This window comes from Citrus clementina, unplaced genomic scaffold, assembly GCF_000493195.1.
Source record: "Citrus clementina cultivar Clemenules unplaced genomic scaffold, Citrus_clementina_v1.0 scaffold_2, whole genome shotgun sequence".
Taxonomy (NCBI): Eukaryota; Viridiplantae; Streptophyta; class Magnoliopsida; order Sapindales; family Rutaceae; genus Citrus; species Citrus x clementina.
Window position 1 is genome coordinate 30,726,224 of NW_006262688.1, and position 21,391 is coordinate 30,747,614.

Here is a 21,391-nt window from a genome sequence, read left to right on the forward strand (position 1 = left end):
GTACTCTACCTGTGTGATGTAGTTAAATTCCGTTTGATAATGAGATGTTATTCCTCTCTCTACTCACGCGATAATAATCTCGATGAGTGTTGCAATTATTTTCCCTGGGTAATATTTAGTGCAGTTTTCTCATGTATAATTTCATGTTTGCTTATATATTATGTTCAGTGCAGAATTATGTCATATGATTGTGTATAATTATTAATGCACTACTTTATTTTAATATATATAATTATATCTACTCATTGAGCTGCAAGTTCGCTATTTTCTTATTTATCCAATTTTTTCTAGGTTTTCGCAGGATTTCATACAGTTCATTTTCCATTAGTTGAGGTTGGGCCACGATGTGCAGTGTTGCATGACTTGCATTTTAAGCACGTTTATGCTCATATGTATATATATTTAAGATATATGCATACATAGTGAGATGTGAAGTGTGCAAGTTTCGAATATGTTTTCGGATAAGGCATATATGTTATTATATATTTTCACGTGATTTGGATTAGACCCAATAGTTGGGTCGGGTGGGGTCGTATCACACACACACTCATGTAGTCGTTCTCTAGTGTGAGTGCCATCATTTTTTTCATGCGGGCATACTTTTAAACCATGATGTTTAAGAGAGTTATGATTTTTCACTCTTTTAAGCCGTACGGTTTAAAAGTTTAAAAGCATGTCTGCATTAAAAAAAAAAAAGAGAGAGAGTGCCTGCACTTGAGAATGATTATGTATATATTTGTAATCATTCTCAGGTTCGGGTGCTTTTTTTATTTTTTAATGTGGACACGCTGTTAAATCGTACGATTTAATAACGTATTTAGGGTTGGCAAAAACACGGGCTTGAAGCCCCGTCGACATGAGTTGGGCCTGATTATGGGCTTAAAAATACAAAGTCGGCACATATTGGACCTAGATAAGGGCCTAGTTTTTTAATTTATAAAAAATAAATTAAATTTAAATAAAAACTCAAAATATTAAATTAATATTTTTTTCATATTAGTATTTGTGATTAATTATGTTGTGTTAATAATATTTTGTGTATTAGACTATTATTCTATTACTTATTGGATAATTATTTTTAATTTAAATATTTTTTACTTTATTAAAAAATTATTTTATTTTTAATGGAACAAGCCCAAGCCTGGCTCAGGGCTTGCCCGTCCAAACTTGGAAGGATTTTTGAAGGGCCTGGGCTTGTTATCTATAATATGGGCTTGAGCCAAGGTTTGGAAAAGTCCGACACAAGTTCATATTTTGCCAACCTAAGCGTGTCTGCATTGACTTTATTAAACGTTTAATAGTGTGTTCGCATGAAAAAAATGAGAGCCTCCACATTAGATAAGGATTATATATGTACACTTATTAGAGTTAATGCACTTTAGATATGATTATATATAAAATCAATGTCTTTTTTTTATTATTATTAATTAAAGAGTGAATTTGTAGAACGAATTTTAAATTCGAAGATTTTGAATTCCTTCGTCTACGATGTAAAAGTATACACACAATTAACAATTTTGATAAAAATTGAATTAAGAGTTTCTAGCAAAGAATGCCAAAATTCAGTCCTGCCTCTAAATTAATTAAGTTATCGCCTTTTTTTTTTTTTTTGGACTTTTCGGGTGGGGGTGGGTGGCGTATGGAATGAACATTTATATCATGTACTGTTTGAGATATAATTTGGGTTTAGAATCACTCTTTTTCAGAATGTTTCAACTCATTTATTAAGAAGGATCCACATGCTTGACTAATAGGGGCTTGAAACCAGGCAGCGAAGATGGTCCTTAATTATTGTATGTATCTATGATATATCTCAATGTGAAAATTTCAATTATTATAATTATTATATTGAAAAAAAAAGTGATCCCATTAGATGAAGAAATCATTGAAGTTAAATAGTTAAAGGTCTTTATATATGTAGCCTCGTTTGTTTGAAGTCTAAAGAGATAATAATGTGAAATATATGATTTAGGAAAAAAAATTGAAATTGCACAGCTACTTTCACTTTTTGGAAACAGAAAAAGTCCACGATTTTTTTTTTTAAAGAATTATACAAATATAAAATTTTAGTCGAAGTTAAAAGAATAACATCTCTAATTGGACAAAATGAAACACACATATTTATATCCTGGTTAAGAATTCAGTTTTAATTTATGTTTTTGCTAAACAATGAACCAATGGTTATTAGGCAAATATTTATATATATAATTCTGATCACGACTCAGTATGAAAAAAAAAAATTCAATATATATATAATTCTGATCATGACTCAGTATAAAAAAAAAAATTCAATTCAGTATTAAATCCTAATCTCTATATCCGTACGGGTTATATTGATGATATTGGGATGAATATATTTTATTGAAACAGAAGTTATAGACCTAACATCCCTGACTGTACAGTAATGAACTCTATATTACTACACTGCTAGCTTAATTATCATCTAACACTGTAATTTTAAATAACGAACTAAAGCTTCATATATTTTAGCTACTGGCTAGGTTTCTGACTTTCTGCAGCTCACTGTGTATATAAAGTTAATTGTTTTCAGAAAAGAATCAGGCTACTGCACATACACATAATTAATTTATGTCAAATTAAACAAAGAAAAGAAAAAAGAATAAAAAAAGAAAAGAAAAGAAAACGGCGGGCGGTGGCTGGCTAGCAAGAGAATTAATTAACGAGAAGAAATTAAATGAGTTAAAGAAAATGGATATACATACCTTCAGCAGGGTCAGTCGTAGCAGTGGTGTTATTTTGAGCGTTGGATAAACAAATTAGCAGGAAGAGATGAGCGAATAGTAGTGAGGAAGAAAGCAGCAGCTTCAACGATCCCACTCCAAAATTCATCTTCATTTCTCGTTACAATTTACAAACCCAGAATAAGGAGAATTTAATGCTAATTTTTGAATCTATAGTTTTGTTGAAGTTAAAGAATATGTAGAAGAAGAAGCTGGCCAGAGTCGGTCAATATTTGTTTTTTTTTGTTTTTTCAGTGGTGCATGCATTTTAAGTCGTTCCATCTATCAAAGAAAAGTCGTTCAAAAACAAAATAAAAAATAAAATGTATCAGAATTGACCAAATTCAACTCTCATATGTGCATAATAAAAACAATATAATACATTGCATCTTAACCAATACGATGAAATCTTAGTGTCTCTTTCCCCACCCTCACCAGATTATTATTATCCACAGCACTTTTGCTGACGCAAACTCAACATAAAATTGTATCAACATATTCAATTTAGAAGAACGCAGAGTATTACTCCCAGGGACACAGTACATCTGTACACACCCAGCGCAGAAGAGGGGAAAAACAATATCTGCACATGCTGAAGAAGCAAAGCAATGAATTAATCAGAGTCTAGACGTTGGCTGAATTGTCAGGCTTGAATTTAGTAGCAGCAGCAGCAGGAGGGGATGGGTAAGTGAATGTAGTAGCTTCACTGCCTGTGCCTGGCTGTCAAGGAAGCTCATATTTGCAAGATGGTCAGTAGAGCAGAGGATCACAGCAGCAGCCACATTCAGTTACGAGTTGATGACATGGCATGCCAGCTGGAGCCTGGTGGTTATGTAAATAGTTGTGCATGTGTTAATTAGCTTAAGCTGATATGATTAGTTGTCAGAATTAGTTAATTAGCTGTAGCTAATTACAACTATTTGAGCTGAGCTTCAACTTAGTATAAATAACAACAACATTGTACATATTATTAATAACATGATTAATGAAAATGATGTTCTAGAAAACTCTTAGATTCAGTTCTTATTTTCTCACTGATTTTCTCAGTTGCCAAAAAATATTTTCGTTCTTCAACTTGGTATCAGAGCTAGTAGCAATGGCTTCAGTCCATCTAGCTTCTTTTTCTTCTCAAGCGCCAGTCAATCACACAACTGTTAACTCAACAAATGTGACATTTACTTTCAATACACCTATTGAGTTAGATCAATCCAATTATTTGATTTGGCGATCTCAAGTTCTTGCTTTAATTTGTGGCAACAGACTTGAGAAATTCATTGATGACTCAACCACTCCACCTCCTTCACATATTGCTAAAAGAATTAGAGATGATATGAGATTTGTAGAGAATCTAGACTTTATAACTTGGAGATCACAAGATCAAGTGCTTCTTGGCTGGTTGCTTTCTTCAATGAGTGAAGGTATCATTAGTCTAGTCTTCAATCTAGAGACTTCTCGTGAGGTATGGAAAGATATTGAAGTTCAGTTTGGATCACAATCTAAATCTAGGCTTCTGCACTTGAGATATATGATGAACTCAACTAGGAAAGATGATCTAAAAATTACTAATTATTTCATTAAGATGAAAAATATTGTTGATAATATGGCTGCAGCAGGAAATGCATTAAGTGATGATGATTTAATTCTGCATATACTCTTTGGCTTAGTCCAGATTATAACTCTGTTGCTACCTACATTACTGGACAAGTAAGAGTGGGGAAAATGAATGTAAACGAAGCTTATGCTATGCTCCTAACTCAAGAAGTTAGGATTGAACAACAAACTTATATGCTGGCTAATACAGATGTGAAACAAAATTTTGAGGCTAATCTTGCTCACAATAGAGGTTATAAAAGGGGAAATATGTCAGGAGGAAAAGGTTTTGGTGGCTTTGGATATAATTCTAGCTATGGAAACATTAACAGTGCTAGCTATAAAGGAGGTTATGGAGGCTCTGGATTTAATGCTAACAGTGGAAATGCTTATGGCACCAATCATCAGTTCAAAGCTTATCAAGGAGATAATCAGAGAGGTGGAGGAGGAGGTAACTGGAATCAAAATGCTTGAAATAGTGGATTTAACAATAGTAGACCACCTGGAAACATTAAACCTCAGTGGAATGTCTCTAAGCCAACCTGTCAAATCTGTTTCAGAATAGGTCACACTGTTAATATTTGCTAGAAACTTGAAGAGTTTATTGCATCTGGAGCTTACAGACCACCACCAAATAGAAATCCAAAATCTACATATTTGGCTAATATGGAGGGACCTGCTGATGCAAATTAGTATCTGGATAGTGGTGCAACACACCATCTGACAAATGACATCAACAATATGCATGTTTCTAAAGCTTTTGTAGGTACATCTAAACTTTTTGTTGGCAATGGTGCTGGATTAAATATAACACATATTGGAAGTGCTGCATCGAAATCATATAACTCCAATAATGCCTCCTTAACTCTTAAACTAAATGATATCCTTTTAGTGCCACAAATTACTAAAAACCTCATTAGCATCTCTAAGCTCACAAAAGATAATGATGTTGTGATAGAGTTTACTGATAACTTTTGTTTTGTGAAGGACAAGGTGAGGAATTTGATCATACTGCAGGGCAAGGCTGAAAAACGTTTATACAAATTGCTATTGGTTTCATCTAATAAGATAGTCTCTTCTACTTCTAATCAAAGCTATGTTGTTGAGTTAATTGTATCAACCACTCCTCTTTCAATGTTTTCAGTTGTCTATTCTACTCTTTCAAATAACACCTCTTGCCTGTATACTGCAGCAACTTCCTGTAAAATTTGAGTGTCTGTTAAGTACATCTGTACTGCATCAAAGATTGGGATATCTATCTTCTAAGATCTTGAATCATGTAATCAAATCATGTTCATCTCTCAATCTTGTCAATAAGAATAAAACCTTTTATTTATGTGATGCTTGTAAAATAGGAAAAATGCACAAGCTTCATTTTCGAGCTACTGATATCAAAATAAAGTCTCCCCTGGAAATATTACATACTGATTTATGGGGACCAGCCCCTGTGATTTCATTATAAGGCTACGTATATTATGTAAGCTTTGTTGATGATTTCACAAGATTTACTTGGATATTTCCTTTGAAAACCAAAAGTAAAACATTGTCAGTCTTTAAAATTTTCAAAAACCAAATTGAAAAACAACTTGACAGACCTATAAAATGTCTTCAATCAGACTGGGGTGGAGAATTTAGATCTTTTGTTAACTTTCTTCACACTGAGGGAATTCACTTTAGACATTCATGTTCATATACTCATAACAAAAATGGAATAGTAGAGAGAAATCATAGACATATTACTGAACTTGTCTTACTCTACTTGCACAAGCAACTTTACCTATTAAATTCTAGTGGGATTCTTTCCATACAGCCACATACATCATAAACAGATTACCCACCCCAATTCTATCAATGAAATCTCCTTATGAATCTATTTATCATCTTCCTCCAGATTACAAATTCTTAAGAACATATGGATGTTCATGTTTTCCCTTTCTCAGAAACTACAATCAACACAAGTTTCACTCTCATACATCTAAATGTATTTTCCTAGGGTATAGTCCTTTGCATAAGGGTTACAAATGTCTCAATCCCTCTGGTAAAATCTATATAGCTAGTCATGTTATTTTTTTATGAAACCTCATTTCCATATTCATCTATTTTCAGCTCATATTCTCCATCCAAATCTTCTGAATTTCAATACAATCTTCTTCAACAGTATATCATTCATGTTTCCAATAGCAATTTAAACACCTTTGAAGTTGATACTGTAGATAATGATACATATTCTCATCACCTTCATACCATATCTTCACCACCCTCTCACAATACATCATCTCAACCCTCACCACTTGCTACTTTATCCCATTCAGCCATAACTTCTTCACCAACTCAACCAATTCCCTTTATACCTCTAACTGATACAACACAAAATACATCATCCTTACAACCCATCATATCTCACTCTCAAATTCAACCAACACACTTATCTAAACCTAAACCAATTCTCTCCACACATAAAATGATCACTAGAGCAGAGGCTGGGATATTCAAACCGAAAGCCTACTTAACAAATAACAACAGCCTGGAACCATCTACTGTTTCAGAAGCATTATTTGATCCCAAATGGAAAGCAGCAATGCAAACTGAATATAATGATATGATTAAAAACAAAACTTGGAATCTTGTGGCTTTGTGCTCATCCTATAAACTAGTTGGGTGCAAATGGGTGTTCAGAACCAAGTACATCATAGATGGCTCAGTTTCAAAATATAAAGCTAGGTTGGTAGCCAAGAGATTTCATCAAACTACATGTATTGATTATTCAGAAACATTCAGTCCTGTAGTGAAGTCCTCAACAATGAGATTAATTCTTAGCCTAGCTGTCATGAAAGGTTAGACAAATTGATGTCAATAATGCCTTTTTAAATGGGGATTTGTCAGAGGATATGTATATAATTCAGCTTGAGGGTTTTGTATCCAAAGAAGGCTACATATTCAAGCTTAACAAGGCACTAGATGGATTGAAACAAGCTCCAAGAGCTTGGTATGATAAACTGAAAAGCTGTCTTACTACTTGGAAATTCTTCAATTCTAAAGCTGACACATCTCTCTTTGTTAAACATGATGAAAAAGGCATTATTATTGTCTTAATCTATGTTGATGATATTTTGGTTACTAGCCCTGACTCAGCATTACTTGAAGATTTCATTATTAAACTCAGTAAGGTTTTTGCTCTCAAGGACTTGGGATTAGTGGCCTATTTTCTTGGAGTAGAAGTTTGTTACACAACTCATGGAATGCATCTTTCACAGACAAAATATATTAAGGATTTGTTAAATAAAGCCTCAATGCAAAATTGCAAAGGATCAGATACACCTTTTAGTACTGGTTTCAAATTGGAGAAAAATATTAAGGGTCCATTTGGGCAAGAATTTGAAGAACCAGCACTTTATGGAAGCATCATTGGGGGACTTCAGTACTTAATTCTCACCAGGCCTGACATTGCATATTCTGTACATAAACTCAACCAGTATCTTAGCAATCTTACACTCCAGCACTGGTTAGCATGCAAGAAAGTTCTCAGGTATCTTCAAGCTACAACCACTCATGGTTTATACATTCAAAATGAGGGAACACTTGGAATTGCAGGTCTAACAGGTTACTCTGATGCTAACTTGGCACGTGATGTTGATGATCAAAATCTATTGGAGCTTACTGTATTTACCTTGGTAATAATCTGATTTCCTGGTCATCAAAGAAGCAAGTTATTGCAGCTAAGTCCAGCACAGAGAGTGAATACAGGGCACTATCTTCAGCAAGTTCAGAACTCTCTTGGTTGCAATCCCTACTATCAGAGCTTAATATTGTGCAATTACCAACTCCAATTCTTTGGTGTGACAATCAGAGTGCTGGAGAATTAGCCCGAAATCATATTCTTCACTCTAAATCTAAACACATTGAATTGGGTGTTCATTACATTAGAGACAAAGCGCTTGGAAAAGAATTAGAAGTAAAATACATTCCTACTGAAGAACAAGTTGTTGATGTCCTTACTAAAGCTCTGTCATTTATCAAGTTTAACTACTTTTGATTCAAGCTCAATGTCATCAACAGGCCATTGAGCTTGAGGGGAGGATGTGAAGGAAGCTCATATTTGCAAGATGGTCAGCAGAGCAGAGGATCACAGCAGCAGCCATATTCAGTTACGAGTTGATGACATGGCATGCCAGCTAGAGCCTGGTGGTTATGTAAATAGTTGTGCATGTGTTAATTAGCTTAAGCTGTTATGATTAGTTGCTAGAATTAGTTAATTAGCTGTAGCTAATTACAACTATCTGAGTTGAGCTTCAGCTTAGTATAAATAGCAACAGCATTGTACATATTATTAATAACGTGATTAATGAAAATGATGTTCTAGAAAACCCTTAGATTCAGTTCTAATTTTCTCACTGATTTTCTCTGTTGCCAAACAATATTTTCGTTCTTCTAACTCTGGCGGAGGCGCTGGCACCCCAAAAACTTGTGGATTGGTTCTGATATCTTGTCTTCCTCTAGCTCTTCCCAAGTAAAAGCACCCAAATCCAAGCAATAGGCTGAACAACATCAACGGAATGATATCACCACCACCATACCCATCTTTATTTGATTTGATGATCAGAAATCGCAGCAGAAGAGAGGTTTATATAAGAATAAGAGAATGAGAGAGAGCTATGAATGAACTATGATGATGATGATGACGATGATACGGAGGTTTCGGATTCTCTCTTCTTTTAAGAACATGTTTCTTTCTTAACGGTTGGCTTAACGTTCAAGCTCTAACGGTTACTTTTATTGTTGGGCCAGTTAAATAATTCTCCTAATACAAAACAAGGTTAAATAAATATTGAGATGGCTATTCATCCCGCAATTATAAAGGTATAGTATTTTGTTCATTCTTGTTTAAAAAAAAAAAAAAAAGACTCTATAGAGTTCAATGTATGGAGCCTTCTCATGGTGTTCGGATTCAACATGTGCCAAAGTCCTCTAATCAGCCGACCCATTTTCTATCTAAACTAACTTTTAACTGAAAGCTATGATTTCATAATTTTTAAACCAGTGTACTGGAAAATGAAGCGAAAAAGAAGATGGAAAGATGAAGAATAATAATACAACATGCTTGTTACCTCAATACATTAATAAGGGTAATTAACGGTCTACAAATACATTTTGTTTATTATTTTGAGGACTTGTTTCATTTTATTTACGTGCATTGATGTCTTCCCAAAATCAGAAGTTTTTAATGAACTTCGAGAATGTTGCCTGCCACTCGTCGTCATAGAACAGTATTTCGTGCTGCACATATGCATGTACTGTAATTGCTAGAAATAGCTCGACGGGAGAAATTTAAGGCACCATAAGAAGCAGATCATTCCACCGGCACAAGGCTGCTTTTGTTTCAGAAGCTGGCAAATAGTGGATCATAGCCGCGACGCGACAAAATTATTTCTCACCTCCCTTCTGCTAAAATATCAGTTAGCTGTGTGACATTTACCGGGGAGACTAATGCATCAGTTCCTTCACTGTGATCATCAACTGGATTTTCTCTTTGGCTTTTCTCCTTGCTGTTACGTCTTTTAATAGATGATGAAGGCGTTGGCGTGTCTTCTTTCAAAAAGCTTGCTGTTATATCTTTAAAATCCCAATCTGTCAAATAACTTGGCTTTGAAATAACCGAGCCAACTTCTATATCCCCAGCAAGCATGGCCACAACGCGTGACATTGGTGGCCTCATCATTGGCGATGCTTGAGTGCACAAGAGAGCTACTCCTATCACTCGAAGAGCTTCCATGTCGTTAAACTCTGTTAATGTAGGATCTACAAGCCCCAAACTTTGATTATTTTCATGGAGATTCCAGGCCTAGAAACATCATATAGACAATAATTCAGTTAAAGATTTAAAGAATTAACTTTCCTTTAACCAGAACAATGCAGATATAAGAAAGGAAAGAATGCAGAATGAAGTTCAAGATTATTTTCTTCACCCATTCGAGAAGATAAATCTTTTCCGTATCCAAGCTGTTGTCGGAGTTTGCTCTTCCACTGATGATCTCCAACGCAACAACGCCAAAACTGAAAACATCGGCCTTCTCTGTCAAGTGTCCGCGCATTGCATACTCCGGTGCCAAATAGCCACTACAAGATCAATAGTTACCGATCAAAATCTCCAAACTCCATTGTATCCAAAAATTGGAAGATAAGGCCTGTATGGAATTATCATTTTTGGAAGAATGGTAAGAAGAAATGTTAAAGGAGATTACACGGTCCCTGCAACTCTTGTGCTGATGTGGGTTTTCTTGTCATCATACAGCTTTGCCAATCCAAAATCCGATATCTTGGGGCAGAGCTCTGCATCAAGTAAAATATTACTTGCTTTGACATCTCGATGTACAATCCTGGGCCTGGAATCTTCGTGAAGATAAGCCAGCCCTCTTGCTGTTCCCAAGCATATGCTGAACCTGGTAGGCCAATCCAGATGCAATTCATTGTCTCCTGCAGAAATGTTGGCTGCAGTGGTTAGAAATTTATGGAGTTACAGAAGGACAAAATTGATAACTCTAGGATAATTTATCTGCATGAGATCTCACTGAGACATTGTCAATCAGCTTTAGGATAGTGATTGTGGCTAATTTGCAGTTATGGACATTGTCTAAACAATAGATTTTGGATTTAAGATTACAAAATAGATCATGCAATTTCCAAAAGTCGGTGACTCAGCACTTTCTTCTTTGAATTCTTTGCCTCAGCAACCAAGCTAAAACATGGTGTTTGCGCTATTTTCTACTACTTATTAGTAGTAAGATGAATTGATTATCATACCGAACAATACTTGATCGAGGCTTTTGTTTTCAAGATACTCATAAACAAGGAGGCGCCTGGCTCCTTCAATGCAGAATCCATACAATCTCACAAGACTGCGATGTTGCACTGCAGATATGGTTGTAATCTCATTTACAAATTGATTCTTCCCTTGGTGAGATGCTATTGAAAGTTGCTTCACAGCTATTACTCTTCCGTCAGATAGAGTACCCTGTCAAGTGCAACATTTAGCAATTTGAAAAATATCCACTATATCCCAGTGAAAATTGGAAAGCATCAACTAAGTTTTCTAGTTGCAATGTCAGGCTATGATCACGGATTAAAAGTACTACATGGCAAAGCCAGCGTGCAAGAAAACTGTCAATTGGCTGTAATCTTAATATATATATAGTTACCTTGTACACAGGTCCATATCCTCCCTCTCCAAGCTTGTTTGATGGGTCAAAATCTTTTGTTGCAGATCTCAACTCAGCATAGCTGAAAGTGTTTGGTTTAGATTCTATCCCAACTAGCACTGCGGGCTCAACCAAGACAAAAATTAGGGACAATAGCATAGGATGGGATACCACAACGGTTTGCGGATATCAAGATCCCCAAATAATGAAGGATTTATATGACAAAAGATGAATTAAGCAGAACATTTACCAATATCAAATTACAAATTCATTGAGTTTCATGAACAAGCTTGCTACAACTACTATTACATATTGTTAAATTGTCAATGGACTCTTATTACCTTCCTCATCATCGTTGTCTTTTTTTCTCCGCATGTAGAACACTATAGATATCACTATCAAGCCCAAAATTCCAAGAGGTACTGCAATACCAACAATCATTCCTGTGTGGTTCTTATTCCCCGGAGTACCTGGGGGTAATCCACTTACAGATGGTTTGAAAGCTGAGAAGTAAAAACTCAGTTATTAGGAGCAAAGAAGCATGTAAGCCATTTTATTTATTATATTCCATCTTAAATGAAGATTCACAGGAATCATATGCTTTACCTGAAACGGCACTGAGAGCTGAAATTGCTGGTCCATAATCACCTTGAGTAGGTACGCAGCAGGTCCCTTTACCAGCCCATAATAGGTGAATTTCAAGATGGTTTTCTGACACAGCGGCATTGAAATTCTTTATAATAGCTCTGTTAGGCCCTCCCGCCTCCTTTGATATGTCAAAATCCTTCCACCGGAGAGTTCCCTAGAAGATCGATGATTAGAGATAGAATTATTATTTCTCAATGTACTTGAAAAAATAGAAAAAAGAAAAAAGAGAGAGTTGTAATTTTGGAATCGCATGATCTCCAGCTCCAAATTTTTGGTTCAGGTCATATGTTTACCTGAATATAGATATCAAAAACACGCGTTCCAAGACTCTCCCACCTTTCTGTGCTTCGATCAAGAATACTTGCTTCTGCAAATAACAAGCTTACCTTATAAGGTCCATTCTCAAGACCCAGGCCATAGTACCTAAGTGATCCGGGGGATATCCTTGACGTCTGATAAAGCTCTGGGGTCCTGGTGCCAGTCATTTGTGCTAGAGTATTTAGCACATAGGCTGGATTTTCTTTTTCATTAAACATACCCACGTTACTCACTGCCCATTTTTCTGTATTGGTCACAACATAGGACGATGTGGAAAGAGAGGAGTTATCAGCCTCGTACACTATGTTATCCGCTCTCATTTGTGGACCACCACATTTGATTGAGAAGTTTGCATCTGCAAATGCAAAGACAAAAGCGCTCGCTATTTTCAGACTGAAGTCCGACATCAAATGCATAAAGGTCAATATCTGGGTAATGAGAAGCCATTCAGGTCAATGTTCCTTATCATTACGCATCCAGCACTTTACAAATCTTTTCCAGTTCTCATTACATGCAAACTCACTTTATTACATCAAAACTTTTTAAAGTTAAGATTGTTAAGACACCAAATTTATAATGTAACAATTCTAAAATTTCGACTGGCGGTGGTAAAAAAAATTTTCCCCACTTGCAACCCTGCTACTTCAAGTCAAATTTAAAACTTCTGTACTACTGGTTGCTCTTATTAAATTTTTTTACTCAGCAACTCACTAGCATATTCCTTACATAACTTAGAAGCATAACACAGAAGTATAGTTAAACAAGCATTCTTTCTTCTAAATGTGGAACTACAATCACTTATGAAAATTTAATATTGCTGACATCAGAGAGAAGACAGCTTACATCGCGGAGCATTTCTATTGCACGGGAAGTTCCTTTGAAGGCAGTGCAATCCTGGAAAGACACTTGCAAGCACAGAGAACAATTAGTTCACATTACGTGTATTTAGGGAATTTTATCTCACCCAAGATCTTGTAATAAAAAATATCAAAAAAATAATAAGTAAAAAAATAGATGGTAAATAAAATCAATCACACAACATAAAAATTTACGTGGAAAACTCTTGTACTGAAGAAAAACCATGGCCGCCAAAGACGACGAGAGAAAAATCCATTAAATGAAAAATTATTACAATCACACAAATATTTTTTTTCTTGCACCCAAAACTCTAATAACACCCAATCTTTTAATAAACCTATTGTTTCTCTCGCAATAGAAGCTGTCTACTTAAAGAGAACTAATTGTTATAGTATGCAAATAAGTGAACTCAACCTCCTTATATATAGTAATTATTTATTGTAGGAGAAATATTCCTTTCCTTATACTAGTTATATTCCTCATTGAAGAAAAATTACCCATGACATAAATAGAAATTCTCTTGAATAAGAAAACAACTACATAAGAAAAGCCTAGGAAATATCCTAATTTAGGATTTAAAAATCCTTATTGAAAAAAGAGATATATTTCCTAACAATCGTCATCTTGGTGAGTTTTCAATTTTGCGACAAAACATGATCCACCGTGAATCTACACAACCATGTAGTCACCACCTTCTTTGCTCCACCAAAACCATACTCAAATAGGGTTTATGAGATTCACTCCATCATGGGTAAAATCTTATTCTCTGTTCAACAGCTATAATTATTTATATTGAGAATCTTAATACTCCATCTTATCCAAAGTACCCATATTCGGCACATGTCGATTGCCTTGCTAAAAATAATCACTCTCATATTTGGCTTCCTTAAGAGTCACAGCCATCAATATAAAAATTCCACCACACACCTTACATAAATGTCAAACCATTGTCTTATATATAAATCTTGTGGACCTACTAGCAGTAGTACATCCTCTTTCATGACACACTAAAAAGCATAAATCAGTCTCTTTGGAGAAAAGAGACATACAACTAGTTGAAATTATCAGTATCTTCATCTACTGGATTAGAGTTATTTGTCCAACTTGCTTAAGGTGCCTTGATTATCTACACATCTTCACTAGTTTCCACCAATGGGAATAAGACCTACATCACCTTTACTTTTCTTGTGTAACCAAATTGAATTAATATACCCTTGACTTGATTTGCCACAAGCCAAAATTGATTCTTCCATAAGACTTTTGTATTTCTCCCTTCATAGGTTTTGAAAACCTTATTACTAATATATTAGCTCTAAGTCACAATCTTAGCTCTGATATCACTTGTTAAGAAATTTTAATCCCACCCAAGATGTTGCAAGTAAAGATATCAAACAGATAATAAACAGAAAAATAGATGGAGAATAAAATCAATTGCACAACACAAGAATTTATGTAGAAAATCCATATATTAGAGAAAAACCACGGTCACCAAGGACGACAATAAAAAAATCTATTATGTAAAAATTATTACAATCACTCTAATATTTTTTCTCACACCCAAAATTCCACCAACATCTAGTCTCTCAATAAATTTATTGTTTCTCTCACACTAGAAACTGTCTACTTGTAGAGAACTTGTTATTTTGTTATACAAACAAGTGACCCCAACCTCCCTATATATAGTAATTATTTCTTGTAAGAGAAGTATTCGTTTCCTTATACTAGTTATATTTCTCATTGAATAAGTTAAGTTCGAAAAGCAAAATTACTTATTTCTTAAATAAGAATCCTCTTAAATAAAAAAATTACTAAATAAGAAAAAACTAGAAAATATCATAATTTTCAAATCCTTATTAAAAAAAAAAGGCATATTTCCTAACAGCTGTTAACATGACTAAAAGAAAATTGAAGGACCAAAACTCACCTGATGTTTGACCCGTCAAATGTGAAGTTGTTCACTACCAGATTCCTGTGCAGGTCAATGCAAACCGTTAATTGTCAAAGTATTGGACAGAGATGCAAGGGCAAGAGACTTCATGAAATTCTCATACAACTGTTACAGTAAAATGATAAAGGTAAAAAAACTAGGACCATTGATTTTGTATGGCAATGAGCTTGACAAGGTCTAAAGTCCAATACAGGCAACTCTAGAAAATGAAGATGAACAGAGCATTATCATAGTTTAAGAGACATACATTTGTAAATTTGAAGTCACCCACGATGGAAAAGGTCCTGATAGATGATTGTAAGATAAATCTCTGCAGGAAACATTATGTTAAGCACCAGTAAACGAGTTCGAACATATGAACCAATGCATATATTTGTAAGACAAAGGAAAAAACTGGCTCAGTTTATTGATTGGTTGCCAGAGAAAGAAGCCAAAAGTCACAACCGATGCATGCATGAAAGATGATAATCACTGGCCTAAATCTACAACACTTTCAAATTGAAACGGGCAACGTATATTCTTATGGTTTGAATTGCAAGTACCGAAGAGAAAATCAGTGTTTATGTGTAGATATAAGGTCATATTGAGGAACAAGCATATGGATGAATTTCTACAAGTTTTCTTTCAATAAATCAGAAAGCTGAACCAAAGCTTACATATTTTGAAGGTTTTCACTTTTTTGAGTAGGAAGTGTTCCTGACAAACTATTGTTTCCAAGAAACCTGGCCAGTGAAGCAGTGTGAGGAGCATCAGCAATAACGAAACAATGACCGAAGTCCGAAAGTAAAAATCTTGAATTGATGGAGGAAAGCTTCAAAGAATTTACAAGTAATTAAGAGAATCGATGTTGAACAAAGTTCTTGGGATTTGGCCTGTTAAGTTGTTGAAACTCAAGTCCCTGCAGAATATAGATGAAAATTTTGAGGAAAAATATATATCAAAAAAAAAAAAAAAAAAAAGTCGCACTCTATAATTTATTTCTTAATATCGACTTACAATGTCTGCAAGTTTTGAAGCTCTCCAATTCCAGATGGAATGGTACCAGTGATCAGAGCATTTCTCAGGGACCTATGAAGCAGAAGAACAAAAAACCAACTGATCACTAATCAGTGTCAAAATGAAAAGGCTGCTAAACACGATGAAATATAGAGGAAGTATACTTACAAGTCCTTTAAGTTCTTCAAACTCATAACGAAATCAAGAGATGAACTCACAAAATATATATCGCTGATTCTTCTGCAGAATCAATTCAACTAGCACGGATATGATTCATTCTTCCAAAGAGAGAATGAGTGACCGAGAGATTGTTAGAAAAAGATTTACTCACAAGGATTCTAATGAAGCCAACTTAGACAAACTGGATGGAATAGGACCTTGAAAAGAATTCCCTTGAAGTCTCCTACAGCAACATTTTGACAAACATGTTAGCAAAACTATCAGAAGCCAAGCAAAATCTTTAATGCCCTACACAGAACACAGATATTGAATATAGTCAAGGAGTTCTTCAAAGCATACAGGGCCTTGAGCTTAGTCCAATTGCCAATGAAGTCGGGTAATTTGCCTGTAAAATGTGCATCTGATGCCCGCCTGAAATTTAACAAATTAATCAAATTTATGCAGCATAATCTTGATACAGGAGGAGAAACAAAACGGCATGTGTAAAAAACTTCGCTTACAGAATTTGCATATTGCGAAGTTTAGCAAATGTGGAGGGAATTTCACCACTGGCTCCAGAACTGTCGATGTAACTGTTGAATTTATCAATTGAAAATCACTTAAGTTTCATAAACCTGCGACTTTGTATACTTTAGAAAAAAAAGGAAAAAAAAAATGATAATGATCAAATATATAAAAAGAGAGGGAAGTTTAGAACCTACAGTTCCTCAAGTTTGGCTAAGTTGCCAATTTCTGGAGGGAGTGCTCCTGAGAAATTGTTGTTCGCAAGAGAACTGTAATTGATTAAAAATTATACACTGATTTAAAAGAAGAATAAGAAGAAGAATTAAAAAAACTTAAAAAAGAAATGCCTATCTTACAGAAGATTTAACTCCTTAAGATTTCCCAACTCCCTGGGGACAGGCCCCGAGAATACATTGTGGGCAAGTGACCTGTACACAAAAATGTAACACTTCATTAGACAACACACAAAGAATAAAGAATTTGCAGCCCAATCCAAAAATCAAATCAGAGAATATTAGAAAAAGCCAATTTCAATACTCACAGAAGCGTCAGTCGAGATAAATTTCCAATAAATGAAGGCAAGGGGCCAGTGAAGAAATTTCGATCAATTTTCCTACAAAATTCAAAGAGAAGTTGTTAATCGTGATGATTACGTAAATTTGATTTATGCATACAATCTGAATGACAGATAAAATATCTGAGTGAAAAATCCATACAGAAATGTCAGGTATTGCAAAGTTACTAGTTCTTCAGGAATCACCCCCTTTTTGTTTAGTGCATATACTCTCCTGTGAAAAAAAATAAAAATAAAAATAAAACAAACCAAACCATTAGACTGCAGCTGCATCAACCATTTTAGAAATTATTATTAATTAACAAGCGCAGAGATATATTAAGAGAGCATTACAGTTTAGTAATGTGGCAAGTAGCACCATTGTCAAAGGTACAGTCACAAACTATGGCAGGATTGTTATCCGGGCTCTCAAATGCAGAATCAGTTGCATTGAGCGCAGATCCACTGCATGGGTTTCCACTTATGTTCCATAATCGCACCGCCGGTGCATCCCATTGCTGCAGTATTGAGTTCAATGCCCTGACTGCTCATCAAACACATGCATGCATGCATGCATGGTAGCTTTGTTACCAAATGATATAATTTAATTTCATAAAATCATTACTTAAGATTAATGCACTCTGGATATGATGATATATAAAATCTAAATCCGTTTTTTATTATGAATTAAACGGTGAATATGTCTAACACAGGAGTGTTTGAAATATTTGGTAATCAAGTTATACCAAGTGCAGCTCAAGTTCTTACATTAATCAAGTGAGCATAATTTCTATGCAGAAGGGGCTTTGGAATTAAACTGTACTGCATGAGATCGAATTAATTTTCGAGCCATACATCATTGGAAAGATATTTTTGGATATTTCTGTTAGCTTTCCAATGAATTTTACTAATCTAAATTTGGAGTTTTCTACAGTAAGTTATGATCAGTTAAGTGCAGACTGTTCAGTTTTGAGTCAAGAAGAATATTTCGGGACTTGAATTTTTTTTAATGTTCTTTGTTGTGTTTTAAGCATACCAATGTTTTATTAATGTCTAGCTTTAATGTTGGTCTTTAAAGTCAAGTTATTTGAAGGGTTTCTTTGTAGTAAATCTATGCTTGGAGGATTGTTCCAAGAAAGTTATTTAAACTTATGTAGTTGTAACCAAATGATGGAGATTAATTTTGGAAATTGAATGAACTTTGAGCTATTATCAAACTCTGTATCTCTTTGGTGGATTCCATTGAGTGGTGAGTGTTTTAAGCTCCGTATCCTTAGCTTAACAACTTTAGGTGGTGAATATTTTCTATATCCTTTTGTTGTTTGTTGTGGTGGTGAGTTTGTGATTTCTTGAGTGTGTGACGTTGTGCTTTCTCATCTATTGTGTCCGGTGTCAAATTTGTGAATATTTTCTGTATCCTTTTGTTGTTTGCTGTGGTGGTGAGCTTGTGATTTCTTGAGTGTGTGACGTTGTGCTTTCTCATCTATTGTGTCCGGTGTCAAATTTGGTATCAGAGCCAGGTTCTGAAAATTTATGGCTCAACGACGTCGGCGTAATGCAAGAGTTGCAGAGCCTCCTGTTCGTGAGAGGGACTTGGGTGATATAGAAAGGAATGATCTTAGAAGACAAGTAGAACAACTTCAGCAACGATTACAACACCTTAAAGGAACTCGAGAAGCTGCTCCTAATGGTAGTTCGGAAGAAGAAGGCTCAATCAATGACGGAGTAGATTATAATCCCTTTCATCAGGAACAAAGCTCTAATAGTGAATTTTCTTCTCATTCTCAAATTCATAGGCGTCGCGATTCTTATCAGCCTTTTGACTTCAAGGTCGAAATTCCTGAATTTGAAGGAAGAATGCAACCAGAAGAGTTTTTTTATTGGCTTAATACTGTTGAATGCATTTTTGAATACAGAGATGTGCCTGAAGATCACAAAGTGAAACTCATTGCCATTAAACTTAAAAAGTATGCTTCTTTATGGTGGGAAAATCTTAAGAGGCAAAGGGAACGAGAGGGACGGAGGAAAATTATTACTTGGGAGAAAATGAAAAAGAGCTTAAGAGAAAGTTTTTGCCCGATAACTACAGGCAAGATATCTACCTTAAGTTCCACAACTTCAGGCAAAATGAATTGTCAGTGGAAGACTATGCAACAGAGTTCGACAACCTAATGATGAAGTGTGATTTGGTAGAGGCGGAAGAGCATACGATCGCACGCTATTTGGGTGGTTTGAAACCTGAGATTGGTAATGTGGTCCAGTTCCAACCATATTGGACTTATAGTGATGTATGCATGTTTGCTCTTAAGGTGGAAAAACAACAAAAGGATGCTCGTGGTGGGGGTATTCGGTTCACAGTTCGTGATGTTAATCGAGGGAGTGACTCCGTTTCTAAGCATAATTCTGGTTCGAATTCTACTGCAAAGAAAATTACGAGGAATGATATTGGGGAAAGATCTAAACAGCGAGCAAGTGGTTCGAATGCTAGTTCTCGTCAATGTTTTAAATGCCATGGTTATGGGCACATTGCTTCTGAGTGTCCTAATCGTAGAGTGGTTGCCCTTGTTAAAGAGGAAAGTGATGATGAAGATGCGGAAGATCATGAGAATCCTAGTGTCGAAAAGGATGTTGAAGATGGAGAAGTTACATATGCTGATGATGGAAACTCTCTAGTTATTCAAAAGAGTTTGAGTATTGTTTGTGAAGATGGGGAAGATTGGCTGAGAAAGAATATCTTTCACACCAGATGCACTTGTCATGGAAAGATATGTAATGTCATTATTGATAGTGGCAGTTTTGAGAATGTAGTAGCAACTGAAATGGTGAAGAAGTTGAAGCTCAAAACGGAGCAGCATCCTCAGCTTTATAAACTTTCTTGGCTTAAAAAGGGAAATGAGATTGAGGTAAACACACGTTGCCTTATTTCATTTTCTATTGGGAATAAATATAAAGATGAAGTTTGGTGCGATGTTGTCCCTATGGATGCATGTCACTTGCTTTTAGGTCGTCATTGGCAGTACGATAGAAGGGTTGTTCATGATGGTTATAGGAATACTTATACTTTCATTAAAGATGAAAGTAAAGTCATTCTGGGTCCTTCAAAGGTAGAGAAAAGTTCCAAACCTATCAAATGAGTGGAAAACAATTTGCTGAATGTTTCAGATTGTAAAAAAGAATTTGAAATGGGTAGTGAAGTTTACGTGCTGGTGGTGTTTGAGGAAAATGAAGATAGCAATGAGCCGCCTCTGATTATGAAGTATTTGCTTGAAGAATTCTCAAATGTTGTTCCAGAAGAATTACCACATGGCCTTCCTCCCATGAGAGACATTCAACATTGCATTGATCTTATTTTGGGTTCTGTACTACCAAATAAAGCGGCTTATCGAATGAATCCAAAGGAGCACGAAGAATTACAGAGGCAAGTTGAAGAGCTTATAAGGAAATGGTTGGTGAGAGATAGTAAAAGTCCTTGTGTTGTTCCTGCCTTATTGGTACCAAAGAAATATGGGTTTTGGCGTATATGTGTTGACAGTAGAGCAGTGAATAAGATAACGATTGATTATCGTTTCCCTATTCCACGCCTTGACGATCTTCTAGACCAGCTCTATGGTGCTACAATCTTTTCTAAGATCGATCTTCGAAGTGGCTATCATCAAATCAGAATGAGACCTGGTGACGAATGGAAAACGACCTTCAAAACGAGGGATGGACTTTATGAATGGATGGTTATGCCATTTGGTCTATCTAATGCCCCAAGCACTTTCATGCGGCTGATAAATCACGTTTTTAAGCCTTTGATTGGTAGATTTGTTGTTGTTTATTTTGATGACGTCCTTGTGTACAGCTAAAATGAAAAATAACA

General features: G+C 35.3%; 1 protein-coding gene and 1 non-coding gene across 6 annotated transcripts in view; one reads left to right on the top strand and one right to left on the bottom strand.

Annotated features, from left to right (window-relative positions):
* LOC18051905 (probable LRR receptor-like serine/threonine-protein kinase At1g56140) overlaps positions 1-21,391 on the bottom strand; it is a 51,478-nt gene that overhangs the window by 24,436 nt on the left and 5,651 nt on the right. For 2 of the 5 annotated variants that reach the window (XM_024190451.1, XM_006448714.2), the window contains exon 1: positions 2,724-2,971. In XM_024190451.1, the coding sequence (XP_024046219.1) occupies positions 2,724-2,856 (133 nt within the window). In that variant the 5' untranslated portion in view covers positions 2,857-2,971. Of the gene's footprint in view, positions 1-2,723; positions 2,972-9,413; positions 10,171-10,294; positions 10,446-10,570; positions 10,818-11,129; positions 11,341-11,524; positions 11,644-11,865; positions 12,028-12,130; positions 12,327-12,465; positions 12,846-13,333; positions 13,396-15,272; positions 15,318-15,543; positions 15,607-15,952; positions 16,019-16,122; positions 16,195-16,292; positions 16,365-16,460; positions 16,533-16,623; positions 16,696-16,811; positions 16,884-16,972; positions 17,045-17,173; positions 17,246-17,332; positions 17,405-17,517; positions 17,590-17,692; positions 17,765-17,883; positions 18,074-21,391 lie in introns of those variants that run through there. The other 3 variants (XM_006448716.2, XM_024190450.1, XM_024190449.1) reach the window with 3 other exon arrangements.
* LOC112101350 lies at positions 4,360-4,495 on the top strand. Its single transcript, XR_002907477.1, has one exon. It is a non-coding gene; the product is annotated as a small nucleolar RNA Z247 (small nucleolar RNA).